The sequence below is a fragment of the Myotis brandtii genome, unplaced genomic scaffold, assembly GCF_000412655.1.
Source record: "Myotis brandtii unplaced genomic scaffold, ASM41265v1 scaffold656, whole genome shotgun sequence".
NCBI classification, from domain to species: Eukaryota; Metazoa; Chordata; class Mammalia; order Chiroptera; family Vespertilionidae; genus Myotis; species Myotis brandtii.
In genome coordinates, this window is record NW_005370548.1 from 1388793 (window position 1) to 1401577 (window position 12785).

Here is a 12785-nt window from a genome sequence, read left to right on the forward strand (position 1 = left end):
TCAGTCCCCCCACTTTCATTCTGAGAGACTGAATGAGAGCTTTCCTCATCTCCCTGTTTGAAAGTTAAGTAGATGTTACCTCTTTTGGACCAAGGACTAAACTTGTTCTTATTTCTTCCTAATACTTTAATGTAACTCCCACGTCCACTGTATTTACACAATTCTGAACATTTAACTATGATCTGCATTACAGAGTCCAGCTCAGTAAACGTGAACGGGCAAAGCACAGCTTCTTTCCTAATAAACCCTGTCCGGCACCTGCGCCCAAAGGTGCTTCCTGTGCAGCAGCGGCGACGCTGAGCCTTGAAACGCTCCCCAGCCCTTTCAGGACCTGTGACCCCGGCACCCCCTCCACCCGGCACCCCCCACCCCCCCCAGGGCTCGGGACACGCACCCTCGAGGCCCCTGTCCCGACCTCGGCCTTTCTGAACCTGCGCTGCAAGCAACCAAGTGCTTCTGCTTCCCGGGATGAAAGGACTTTTCTGTCATTTTCTGTCACTGAACATGCTCTGTCTAACCCCCCCCATGAGATCGGACACGGCTCCTGGGGGGCAGGACACCGCCCTCTTGAGAATCACGGAGCCGAGTGAGGCGCAGCGGCTGAAGCACGAGCCACGGTGAGGCCAGGCAGCGCGGCCGAGGACGGTCCCGCTTAAGGAGACAGTGACACGACAACAGGGGCGCCTCTGACCGCGGAGCCAGTGCTGAGGCTTCGCACCGGAGAGTCAGCCGAGTTCTGACAGCCCGCCCACACCTTCCGCACAGGCCGCCTCGCAACATCTTCGCTTTATTTTGGTAAAATAGCGTTTTCTTCACGTTTACGACTTACAGAGTGGGATCCTTACCTTCCTCCCATTCTCAGGTTTCACAACTAGAACTCTTAGATTTTTCTACAGAAAGTATTTGTCCGTTTCTACCTCATTTAGCAGCTTAGGGTGGACTCAATCCGGGAGACTTGCCAAGTCTAACAGACACGTCTGATGAAAGCCACAAAGGAGGTCTCGTGGGAACAGACAACGCCCGGGGTCCCCAGCACCCAGCCGTGGGGAGACCCCTCTGCACCTGCAGCGGGGACGAGGCCTCAGACCTTTAGAAAGTTCTGAGGAGGCAGGAGAGCATTTCTCCCCAGATGTGAAAGTGGCTTCCGGTGCCCATGCTGGGCGGAGCTGGAAGAACACAGAGATGGCGACCCGGGACCCACGACCACAACTTCCATCCATCACTGCGCTGCTGGGTGATGCTCCCCAGGTCACAGAGCTTTGGGGTTCACACGGCCCAGCGGGCCCCGGGGTCAGTACGCCGCATCGAGGTGCTTCCCGATGGTGTTCAGCTGGATGTTGGACGCGCCCTCGTATATTGTACCTTAAACAAAGGGACCGGAGTGAGGACTCGGCTGCGTGTGCGGAAGGCACAGCTCTGCGGACAGACCTGCACCTGCTCCACGCTCTGCTCCGCGCCAGCGCCCCACGCCCCGAGCATGCGGCCTGCGGAGGCGGCTGTGCCTGCGGGACGATGGCCCTCCGCCTGGGAGTGGGATTCCGATTCCAGAATCCGCATCACACAGGCGAGGCTTTCGTCCCTGAGCCGGCAGCACAGAAGCCCGAGGGCCCTCAGGACCGTGGCCTGCAGGGCGGCTTCTGCCCTCCGCCTGGACAGAGCCTCGGATGCTCAGGCTCGTAGGCAGGGAGCTTCTGAAACTGACTCACACTTCAAAGAACAGACGAAACAAACCCCAAATGTTAACGTTTTTAGTAAAAGAAAAATTAAGGCAGATTTTTAAAAATCCTCACCCGAGGATGTTTTTTCATTGATTTCAGGGAGAGGGAAGAGGGGGGGTGGGGAGAAACATCGATCAGTTGTCTCCCATATGTGCCCCCACCCAGGATCCAACCTGCGACCTGGGCGTGTGCCCTGCCCGGGACCTGGACCCCAACCTTCTGGTGACAGGACGACGCTCCGACCCACTGAGCACCGGCCAGGGCAGGACAGAGTGTGCTGTGCTTTTACTAAAAGGCCTGCCGAGGCATTTAGAAAGGCAATTTGATGTTTTTAAAAGAACCTACAAATCCAGTTCTTGAAGGAAGAGGTGGGAAGCCCAGCCAGAGAGGCAGCCCCTGGCGCAGGCACACACACTGCCGCTGTGACCACACACCGATGGCGGCGGCGGCAGGGCGAGCGGACGGGAGCAGCCTTACCGATCTTGGCGTCTCGGAAGTACTTTTCCACCGGGCAGTTCCTGGTGTAGCCCACGCCTCCCATCCAGTCGATGCATCTGCTGGTGGTCAGCCCCGCGACCTGCCAAACACAGCAGAGGCCCCTGTGTGACCGCACCACCTGCGCACCCACTCCCGTGCCTCGGGCGGGCAGAGCGGACACGGAGTCTGGGAGGTGGAGGCAGGAGCTGACTGGGGACGAAGGGTTCAATGACTACGTGAGGCTACGGAAGGAGGACAACCTGCTGAGGCTCGGAACAGCAGCCCCGGGACCTGGCCGCGCTCTCAGGCCACGTCTGTGTAACACGGAACATGTCTGTGTGACACGGAACATGTCTGTGTGACACGGAACATGTCTGTGTAACACGGAGCTCATCTGTGTAACACGGAACATGTCTGTTGTGTAACACGCTCGTCTGTGTAACACGGAACATGTCTGTGTAACACGGAGCTCATCTGTGTAACTGGGAACATGTCTGTGTGACACGGAACATGTTTGTGTAACACGGAGCTCATCTGTGTAACACGGAACATGTCTGTGTAACACGGAGCTCATCTGTGTGAACAGAGAGCACACACACGGGCAGCCCCTTCTGGGTGTTTCCATTTCCCATCATCTCCATGGCATTCACTCGCCCCGATGTGGAACCACGGGGGCGACGCCAGCACTCGGACGAGGCTGACTGGGGGTTTACAAGGGTCCTCCCACCTGAATTGGGCGCATGGCTTCCACGCGGGACCCTGAGAACACTCGGGACTTCACAGAATGAAGGCCCTTTCCTTCGGAAGCGCCTGTGTTTTTATCATTGTTTGAATTATTAGCAGCAGCAGCAGCACTTCACCTCGGACGCGTAGTACTTGGCCATGGCCGCCTCCTTGATGAACGGCTTCCCCGCCTCCACCAGCCGCGCGGCGTTGTAGGTCAGCAGCCGCGCCGCCTCCAGCTGAGTGGCCACCTGGGCCACCTGGTGCTGCAGCCCCTGGACAGGAGGCCAAGTCAGAGAAGGCGCCCAAGTCCCGCCGATGGGGGACAGAGACTCAAACATCCCCCAAGGCACCCACACTCATTTTGTAAAAATACTTCACAACCTGCTGCCTGCACGGCATGTGTTGCTTAAGAAGTTTTCCAAGTTCGTGTAATTCTGTATCACTGTCAAGGTTGAAAAAATTAATGATCACCAAGTTAACTTTAAAAATTTGAATTATATTTAATAATTATTTTCAACCTTTTTTATGTTCAAGTGGAGGTTAAACAAAATTCCAAAAGAGCAAAATTTTGAATATGCATTTTCATTGCTTGAATTAAGAAAATTTTCATTCTCATCTAGTTGCTCGAGCTTGCGGTCTAGAGGAGAGAATGATGTTAGCTCAGGCAGAGCAAATCCAATTGCTCTACTGAGAGTAAAGCTTTTAAAAACGACCAACTTGAATCCAGGCCTCACACAGACATAAAACTAATAAGCTGCTTTTCATGATCAAACTTCTAAGTTTTCTTTTAATCACCCTGAGAAGCATCTTTAGAAATGTCACCCCTGGCCCTTCCTCCTCCCCCACGTCCATGTCCGCCGCTTCCTGTGTGCAGAGGGACCACGCCTCCCTCACCCCTGCCCCGTGTCTGTCCCTCTGCTGCTGGCTGGTGTGGCTGCTCTGAGAAAGTCCAAGAGGACAGAAGCTGGGACAACAGATCCTGTAATTCTGATACGACCCCGCATGGCCCTGGGAACTCGGTCTCTGTGCAGAGGATGGCGGTGGTCACATGACTGTGGGGACCCTGGGAACTCGGTCTCTGTGCAGAGGATGGCGGTGGTCACATGACTGTGGGGATCCGGCCAGGCCTGCTGTGCTCCCACTTTGCAGACCTCGACCTGACTGCGCACCCCCAACCCGGGGCCTCTGCACACGTGCAGTGCGTGTGCTGGCATGATGCCTGGCCAGCACCCCGAGAGACGCAGCAGGCCGGAGCGGGGAAGGAATAGCGGCACAGAGCCCGAGCTCACGGGGATCGCACAGACCGCGCGGTGATCCCTGTGCGTCACCGCCGATGAGCTGGGTGAGCTCCGTCAGCTGCCCTCCAGCCGCCAACCTGCTGAGGCCTGCTGAGGGAGGGCCCCAGCCCCTCCCCTGGCAGCCGGGAGCTCTGAGAGCCAGGCCGCTGGGCCAGGCCAGTGCCACCCCACGCTGGACGGAGGGCACCTCTGGCGCTTTCTGTGCCGAGTGCGCCCGTGGAAGGGGCGGGGCGGACCGAGCGAGTCTCTGGAGGACCCTGCGCGGCTCCGGCCTCACTGTCCCTCACTGAACACTGCGGGCCTCCGCCACGCGCCGGTGCCTTCCCGCCGGAGGGAAACCGCCCGGAGGACGGGCCTCATCTCCACCCGACAGAGCGGGCCGTCGGGGCGCAGAGCGGGCGGGGCCTTGTCTCAGGCCTAAAGCCAGTAACACAGAGGACCAGGACTTGAGCCCGGGAGTGACTGCAGGCCCCGTGTGCGGAGCTTAGGAAGCTGTGCGGGGCCACCTCCAAGGCTCTCCCCAGACATCCGGTCCCCTCCCTCTCCCACTGGGATCCAAGGGTCCCCCACGGCTTTGCGCCCCCTCTTCAATAGTGGGAAGGCAGGCGAGTCCAGCACAGGGAAAGATGCTAAGGATTATATACCTGAAAGTCAAATAATCTTTTGCCAAACTGCATCCTTTCTTTAATATACGGAACAGTGTAGTCAAAACATCCTTGAGCCAATCCCAGCATCTGTGGGGGAAAAAATCAGAATTTCTTATTTTGTTACAGAGCCCGAACCTGGGCAGGGGCCAGTGTGGCTGAGCCGGGCGTCAGACTCCCGCCCAGGGCGAGTGCAGAGCCGGAGTCGAGAACTCACGGAGCAGGTGGGAACACCGCCCGCTCACACCCTGAGGACCGCCCAGGCCGTGGGGCCAGCCCCGCTGCAGTTCCTCCTTGCTAACCACGCTCCGCATTGGCTGAACGGTCCCAGCTTAGAAATGGTCCCTGAATTCAACGTTACATCGTCATGAAGTCACATCTAACCATGGCACGCCATGCAGGCTCAGAAAGAGGGAAAGAGAATCGGCAGGTTAAGCTTTGGGGGAAATGCCCACAAACTTCAATATTTCATTCGAACACGTCACCTTTCCTCTAGCCGTTTATTTTGAACTTTCTGGAGAACAGAATATCGTGCTAAAAACTAAAGGACAAAAACAAAGGAGCAGAACTCCAACAGAACAAAGGGAAGTGCGGCCGGGCCCCTGCATTCTGAGCTCAGATGGTGCCCTTCCACCCTAGAACGGAAGTTGTTTCACTTTAGAATAGAGTTTTCTATTGGCGTGAAAACTGAAATAGTCGGCTGTCCACTAAAACTGGCCTCCCTCTGAAATGCTTTCACTGTAAACCCTGAAAGTCTAAGTGCTCTGTGGCTGCAGAGGGTCGAGGACGGGCACCTTCAGACCCGCTGCCTGGGCCTCGGTCCCTACGAGGCGCCCGCAGGATCCGCCGAGGGGCCGCCGCTCCCTCACCTTAACTTCTGGTCAGGCTGTAAGGCCACCTGAGCAATAGCCGCCCGCCCAGCCGCGCGCTCTGCGCCAGAGCGTCTACGTTGGCTCCATGTGTGATGGAGCTGAACCGCAGAAACCCTTTAAGAAGAACAGAGAAGCCAGTCTCTTCAGTAAGATGTTACCTACTTCTGTGGGGAGGTAAGCGTTACGATTTAAGAATATTCTGTTAGCAAACCTAGCAGCCGTGAAAAAAATCTCGAGTCATACCACAACATTTAAGCAATCCAACAGCTAGTCTGTATAATAACCTAAAATCTAAAAGCTCTTCTGTTTGTGAATTCCGGATATTCACTGACTAAAAGTAAATACATATATCCTACAAAAATGATGTAATTTATAAAACCAAAGGCTTTACTCCTTTTCTTAATCTAAGAAATAACTGATACCACTTAATAGAAACATGTGCTATGCATGACAAAGGGCAAATATGATAAATGACTGAATAGTTCTCACACCACATATCTATTCAATGCAGCTCTTGTATTTCAAGCGTCTCACACACAAATCCCCTGAATTTCACATGCAAAACCAAGAAAAACATTTCATTATCTATTGATTAGAGACTTGTACTGCATAGTTCAAAATCATGTCTTCTTAAATTAGAATGTTCTTCCAGAATGGATTTCATGCGTTAAAGACTTGACTTAAAATAAAATACTGCATCTATCACACAGCCTGGACGTCATCGATGCAGGTATCCGGCAAACGTCCATGTTCCGAAAGCAGGAAGCCGCCACCTGAGCCCACTGTTGGTTCTCAGGACATCTCCGATGGGGAGCCCAGAGCCCTGCGGGCCTGGAGGGAGGGCGCCCCCTTGTGTCCGCACGCTTCCCCTCCTTGCTGGCTGCACTGCATTTCCCCTTCCTGCTGTTCATGGACCCGCCCCCCGGAGAGAGCATGCCAGGGCACAACGTGACCCACCTGAGCAGCGATTCCTATTCTCCCTTCGTTGAGGCTCCCTATGGCGTACTTGTAGCCGTGGCCCACCTGCCCCAGGACATTGGCTTCTGGAACCTGGAAAAAACCCAATTATTTCTCAATGTAATTCAACATAATTCATTTTGATTATGTGTGTGTGTGTGTGTGTGTGTGTGTGTGTTTTAAATGTTGCCCTAGCTGTTTTGGCTCAATAGATAGAGCATCGGCCTGCGGACCGAAGGATCCCGGGTTCTATTCCTGGTCAGGGCACATGCCTGGGTTGCGGACTCGGTCCCCAGTGGGGGGCATGCAGGAGGCAGCCGATCCATGATTCTCTCTCATCATTGATGTTTCTATCTCTCCCTCTCCCTTCCTCTCTGAAATCAATAAAAAATATATTTAAAAAATGTTTTTGTTGGTTTCAGAGAGAGGGAGGGAGAGGGATAGAGGAACAGAAACATTAACGATGAGAATCATTGATTGGCTGCCTCCTGACGCCCCGCTCTGGGCCTGTGCCCTGACCGGGAATCGAACCATGACCTCCCGGTTCATGGGTCAATGCTCCACCACTGAGCCTCGCCGGCCCGGCTGATTTTTTACTTTTAATGCACATCGACTGCAACGCGTGTGCCGTGACCCAGCACGGTGCTCGGCCCCAGCTGTGTCCCGCGGTGAATGGCTCCCGGCACGGCTCTGGGAGAGACGGCCCCGGCCCAGAACCCGCCGGCATCTGCTGGCGACGAATGCGTCCAGAGGCAGGAGTCGCTCACGGCTCCTCAACAGCACGAAGGAATGAGGCGTCCCCAGCTCCTGTCCGCATGGCCCAGTGTGAGCGACATGGGGAGTCGCAGGAAACACGGACTCCCTGCGGCCGCTCGGGCGGGAACCGTCCCGTGGAGACTGTCACCCAGGAGATTGCATGTGTGTGCACGTGCGTGTGCGCCTACAGAGGAGGGAGGTGACCATGTTCACGCATCACTTTCAAAAAGCTGCACCAGAAGCAGCAAAAGATGCACTGGCTTTAGGATAAGGACAGCGAGGAGAGACGGGCAGATGGAGAAAGAGAAGAGAAAGCAGGAAGAAGGAAGGCAGCCATGAGGCCCGACACCTGCGGGCCAGTCTCTCTCTCTAAGGTCCACCCTCACGGCCTCCCTCTCTCTAAAGTCCGACCCTCATTTTAAAAGACTCAACTCAGAACTGAGGGGCGCTGCTGGGTGCTTCCTATCTCCCTGAGCAACATCCCCACCTGGTGGCCTGCGCTGCACCCACACAGGCTCCTGCCTGAGCCTGGCCACAGCATCACGCGTGTAAACGGGTCAATTCCTGACTCTGAGGAGCTGCTGGGCAGCCAGGCTCCCTCTGGCCTAACCCTCGGGGAGCACAGCGATCATGGCCCCGAGCACGTCCTCGTCCTAGCCCACCGGTCCCGCGGTGGCCGCCTCCCCGCACCCGCGGTCTGTGCAGACCTGGCTCACACCCGCCCGCGCGCCGGAGCTCCGACACCCACCTTGACGTCCTCGAGGGTGAGCGGGCAGGTGGACGAGGCCCTGATGCCCAGCTTGTTCTCAGGTTTCCCCACGTGGAAGCCCTCCGTGTCCCGGTCGACCACGAAGCAGGTGATGCCTCGGTACCCCTAGGGGAGGGGGGTGTGAGCACCCGGCTGGTTAGGTCCCTCCTTCCCACCGTTCAGGTAAACAGAACCCAGAAGGGACCTTTAGCGAGAGAGCCGCCGGGGCTGGCACTGCAGCACGTAGGCGACACGGAGGAGCAGAGGGCCTGGGCTCAGACTCACTCGCCTCGCCCTCCTCCTTCCTCAGAACCCAGTGGGGTTTTTACATGATCCAGTTACAGAACCACATGATCATGGGGACTCCACGTTTCATACTCCATTTCATTAAAAACTTCAAAGTCTTAAAACTTAATTCAATTAAATGTCACATTCGAGAAAAGACAAAAGTTAAAATGTATTTACTTTGCTGTATGTCTATTTTCCAATTGAATAAAATAGTCTTAAAACTAAATGTACTAACCAGGTACCTGGGTTTCTCATCGTTAAGTAGGGAATGAGAAATGAAACGACCCTGACGATGGCCGCCCCGCGGGGCGCACACCTGCACCAGCACCAGGAGGCTGGGCTGCGAGGGAGGAGGGCGCCAACCCTGCCGGTGCCGAGGAGGGAGACTCCAGGACAAGGCCTTGGGACCTGGACGAGGGACGGAGGGAAAGAGGACAGACGGGGTGCGGGAACTGACCGCGCCCGGGTCCGCGTTCGCCATCACCAGGAAGAGCTCCGCCTCCCGGGCGCCGCTGATCCACATCTTGGACCCGTTGAGGACGTAGTGGCCCCCCTTCTTCTCGGCTCTGGTCTTCAGGGCGAACGAGTCGCTGCCGGCCCCGGCCTCCGACAGGCAGAAGCTCCCCACCTGCGGGGCACGCGCGCCAGTCACCGTCACACTCTGCACGACACACTCTGGGCAGCAAACACCTGCTCAGCCGCGGCCACGCTCACAACCTGTGCGCTCCCGGGCGGAGACGGCGCCCGACGGCAGTGTCTCCCCGACCCCGTCTCAGGCAGGCGGGGGCCCAGCACACACGTCCAATGCTGAGTTTAAGTGAATCGGCTCCTCCAGGAGAAGGACAGCGCGATGGCGTGAGCCCTCCAACGAGGGCGTCACAAAATATCATCGAGTCAAAAAGAGTAACTCCACTGTCACACGATTGTTCTCTCCGTTTCCAAGTGGCAAGTGACAGGCAGAGTGTGTTTAGCTGCGTGAACGCACCAGGGGCCTTTGCAGGGCCCGCTCTCCGGCCCGGAGCAGCCATTCCCCACACAGCACGTCCTCCCAGACACTGAGCACAGAAAGCCCTGCCCCGCCCCCCGCGGCCCTCACCTTGGCCGTGGCCAGCTGGCTCAGGTAGGTCGCCTTCTGCTCCTCCGTCCCGTGCTTCCGCACCAGCCCGTTAACCACCGTGTTCTGGATGTCGCAGATCAGCGCCACGGACGCGTCCACCTTGGCCAGCTCCTCCACCACCAGGATGAGGGAGAAGAAGGAAGCCCCGGTCCCTCCGTACTTGGCGTCGATGTCCACGGCCATGAACTGCGGGAGAGCAGGGCGGCGCTTTTCAAGTCAAAGGTAAGCTGTGGCCACGCCCCTTCTCAATCCTGTATTTCGCATGAATGCCTCATTGTATTTATGTATATGACACAGACCACACATATCTGAAACGGGTGACATAACGAAACGCTATGCTACCTGCTTCCATTTGTGACCTAAAGAGCAAAGCACAGGGAAGACGCTGTGAAGACCAGGGAAGACGCGAGAAGCCTGCCATGAACAACCCCGACGACCTTCCCCGCTCAGGCCTGCAGGTGGCGGCCCCTTCCCACCGGTGTCACTGTGAGGAGGACACTGAAGGGGGACCTGCTCGTGGGAATGTCTGCTCACACTCAGTACCCCCTCCCCAGCCAGGAGCTGCCCTGACTCCTCAACCCTCCGGGGCCGCTCCTCTGAGCCACTGCAGCAAACCCCGACGGTAGCGGACACAGCTGGCGGCGCTTCCTGGACCAGCTGGACCGGCGGCCGGGCTTCCCAGGACCCGCAGCCGCTCAGCAGCTCGGCCGGGACCAGGAACCCCAGCTCCCCGGGTGCAAGTCCTCGTTCCAGGAAGAGGAGGTGGTGCATGTAATTCACCACCAGGCGCGGGAAACAGTGGCCGGCGAGCGCTCCCCCTTCCTCTCTGACACTCTGGCCCCTCCACTGCTGTCTGGTGGTGGCTGTTCTGTTTGAAGCTGGGGGACACGTAGCTGGGCTGAAGGGACAGCCACAAAGGGAGATGGAAGTGGTCGGAGAAGCGGAGATGGAGACGGAGAGGAGACGGAGAGGAGACGGAGACGGAGACGGGCTCGGGAGGAAGCAGCGAGGGCGGGGCCTGAGGCCGAGGCGGTAGCTCCCTGCAGAGCTCAGATGCTCTGGTCACAGACCCTACATCATCTAAAAGCAGGCCAGCATTTTAACCCGGAAGGCGTTTGCAGGGATGGAAATGGAAGACATGCACATGTACCCCTTGCTGAAACAGTCCTTGTATGACTGACTTCTCCATTTTTGCATTTTCATCCATGGTCGAGACCAAAGGAGCAACTTGTTCCCGGGCAAATTTTTTAACTGTAGGAAAAAAAAATACCCTAAGTCTTTACTCTATTGCTATGACGTGCATTACTTTTTTCAAAAAGAATTTTAAATGAGTGTCAAACAATTCCATTCACAAACGCAGGTGCACAGATCCGCCTGCGTGCCTGGACCTCATGCCGCAGCCCGACCCGGCCAGGGCAGCGGCCCGCTCACCTGCGCTCTGGATCATCAGCTCCTCGTCGGAGAGCGTCTGCAGGGGGGCGCCGGGGAGCCCGCCGCCTGCCGGGCTGAGCAGAGCCTCAGAGTGGGAGGCCCGGAGGGTACGGGGAGGGCTCTTCCAAGAAGGCAGGCAGGTTGGGAAGTTTCGTCTAATCTGTAAAAACAGTCCCTGTTGAGTAGGGAGCCCACAGGCACACGTGTACACACATACACACACCACACACATGTACACATATATGCACACACGTGCGCACACACACGGTAGGAGAAGTGTCAGAACATCAACTTCTTGTTCACGGTCATGGGAACAAAAGCAAACACTGGCTTCGGGGATATAACTCCTTTGCCAGCAACGAGCTGCTCCGAATGAACACATTTCCCAGATGATTAACTTTTACCTGCAAGGAAAGAACTTTCTAGATGGAGCTCATGCTTAAGTCCACGGCCTGTTTTGTTTCTTCGGCTTCTCATTGGGAGGAGAGCACAGCACAGAAAGGGTGAAGAAAAGATGCTCTGGATCAACCGAAGGACTTGTATGCATGCATATAAGCATAACCAATGGACATAAGACACTGGGGGGAAGGGGAGGCCAGGGGATTGTCAAGGGCGGGAAAAAAAGGAGACATATGTAATGCTCTTTGTAATACTTTAAGCAATAAAACAATTTAAAAAAAAGATGCTCTGGCCCGGCAGCGTGGCTCAGGTGAGCATCCGCCTAGGAACCAGGAGGTCAGGGTTCGATTCAGGTCAGGGCACAGGCCCGGGTTGCAGGCTCGATCCACAGTGGGGGGCGTGCAGGAGGCAGCCGATCCATGGTTCTCTCTCATCACTGGTGTTTCTATCTCTCTCCCCACCTCCTTTCCTCTCTGAAATCAATAGAAACTTTTTTTTTTAAGAGAAAAGCAGCTCTGGAGTCAGAGCACTGCCTCGAACCCTCGCACCTCATATCCAACAAGGCCGTGACCTTGGACAAGTGATATCTGACCTCCGTTGGCACCTCCATCCTGGTCCCTCCCTGTAAAGTGCGGAGAATCCGCTCCGAGTCCTGAGGACGAGGAGAGAAGCCATGGAAAGGGCCCAGCGAGGACCCAGCAGAGAAGGCTCCGTGGACGGAGATGGCTTCTGCCAGGACCGCGGGGTCCGTGGGGGTCAGTCGTCATGACAGGCGCCGCCCCGCGGTGAGTGACCTCGGGGGCCTGCCAGGCTAGGGCACTCCCTGTCGCCGTGTCCATTCCACTCAGCAATGGGGTTGCTACAATTTCATTGAAAAAAGAGGCCATCCCGTTTTAAAGGCTTATTACACCTTGTCACTGTTCTTTTGCGGCATTTTAGTAAAGGAGACAAGGAATCAGTCACATTTCCTGAGCCTGAGAACGTGCCCAGGAAGGGCAGCTGGCACAGAAGTGCACATATTATGTGATTCTATCCATGAAAACCCAGAGGAGGGAGGGAGGCAGCTGCTGGGGCGCGCAGGGATGCCTCGGTGAGGAACATCTCCCAGCCTCTCTGGGTGATGGGCGGGCGCACAACTCTGTCAATGGGCTGAAAATCACTGTATCCTTCACTTAAAATGACTGAGCTTCATGGTAGGGAAGTTACTCGGGAATAAAGCTGTTTAGAAAGAAACCGGTGCTTCCCTTTAGTCCCTAACAAGGAAGAGGCTGCCTCGGCCCTGGCACCCGCCCACTGGGCATCCAGAGGGGAGGCGAGCGCTGGCAGCTTCCCAGCAGCTGCTGATCGCACAGGG

General features: G+C 56.3%; 1 protein-coding gene across 2 annotated transcripts in view; it reads right to left on the reverse strand.

Moving 5' to 3' along the window:
• Positions 1–769: 769 nt before the first annotated feature.
• ACADSB (acyl-CoA dehydrogenase, short/branched chain) overlaps positions 770–12785 on the reverse strand; it is a 13753-nt gene continuing 1737 nt past the window's right edge. The window contains exons 1-11 of one of the 2 annotated variants that reach the window (XM_014528865.1): positions 11437–11459; positions 11033–11192; positions 10752–10852; positions 9581–9787; positions 8942–9112; positions 8197–8322; positions 6693–6785; positions 4864–4953; positions 3056–3193; positions 2196–2295; positions 770–1362 (exon numbers count right to left, since the gene is read on the reverse strand). In XM_014528865.1, the coding sequence (XP_014384351.1) occupies positions 1292–1362; positions 2196–2295; positions 3056–3193; positions 4864–4953; positions 6693–6785; positions 8197–8322; positions 8942–9112; positions 9581–9787; positions 10752–10852; positions 11033–11048 (1113 nt within the window). In that variant the 5' untranslated portion in view covers positions 11049–11192; positions 11437–11459 and the 3' untranslated portion in view covers positions 770–1291. Of the gene's footprint in view, positions 1363–2195; positions 2296–3055; positions 3194–4863; positions 4954–6692; positions 6786–8196; positions 8323–8941; positions 9113–9580; positions 9788–10751; positions 10853–11032; positions 11193–11436; positions 11460–12785 lie in introns of those variants that run through there. The other variant, XM_005880852.2, reaches the window with a different exon arrangement.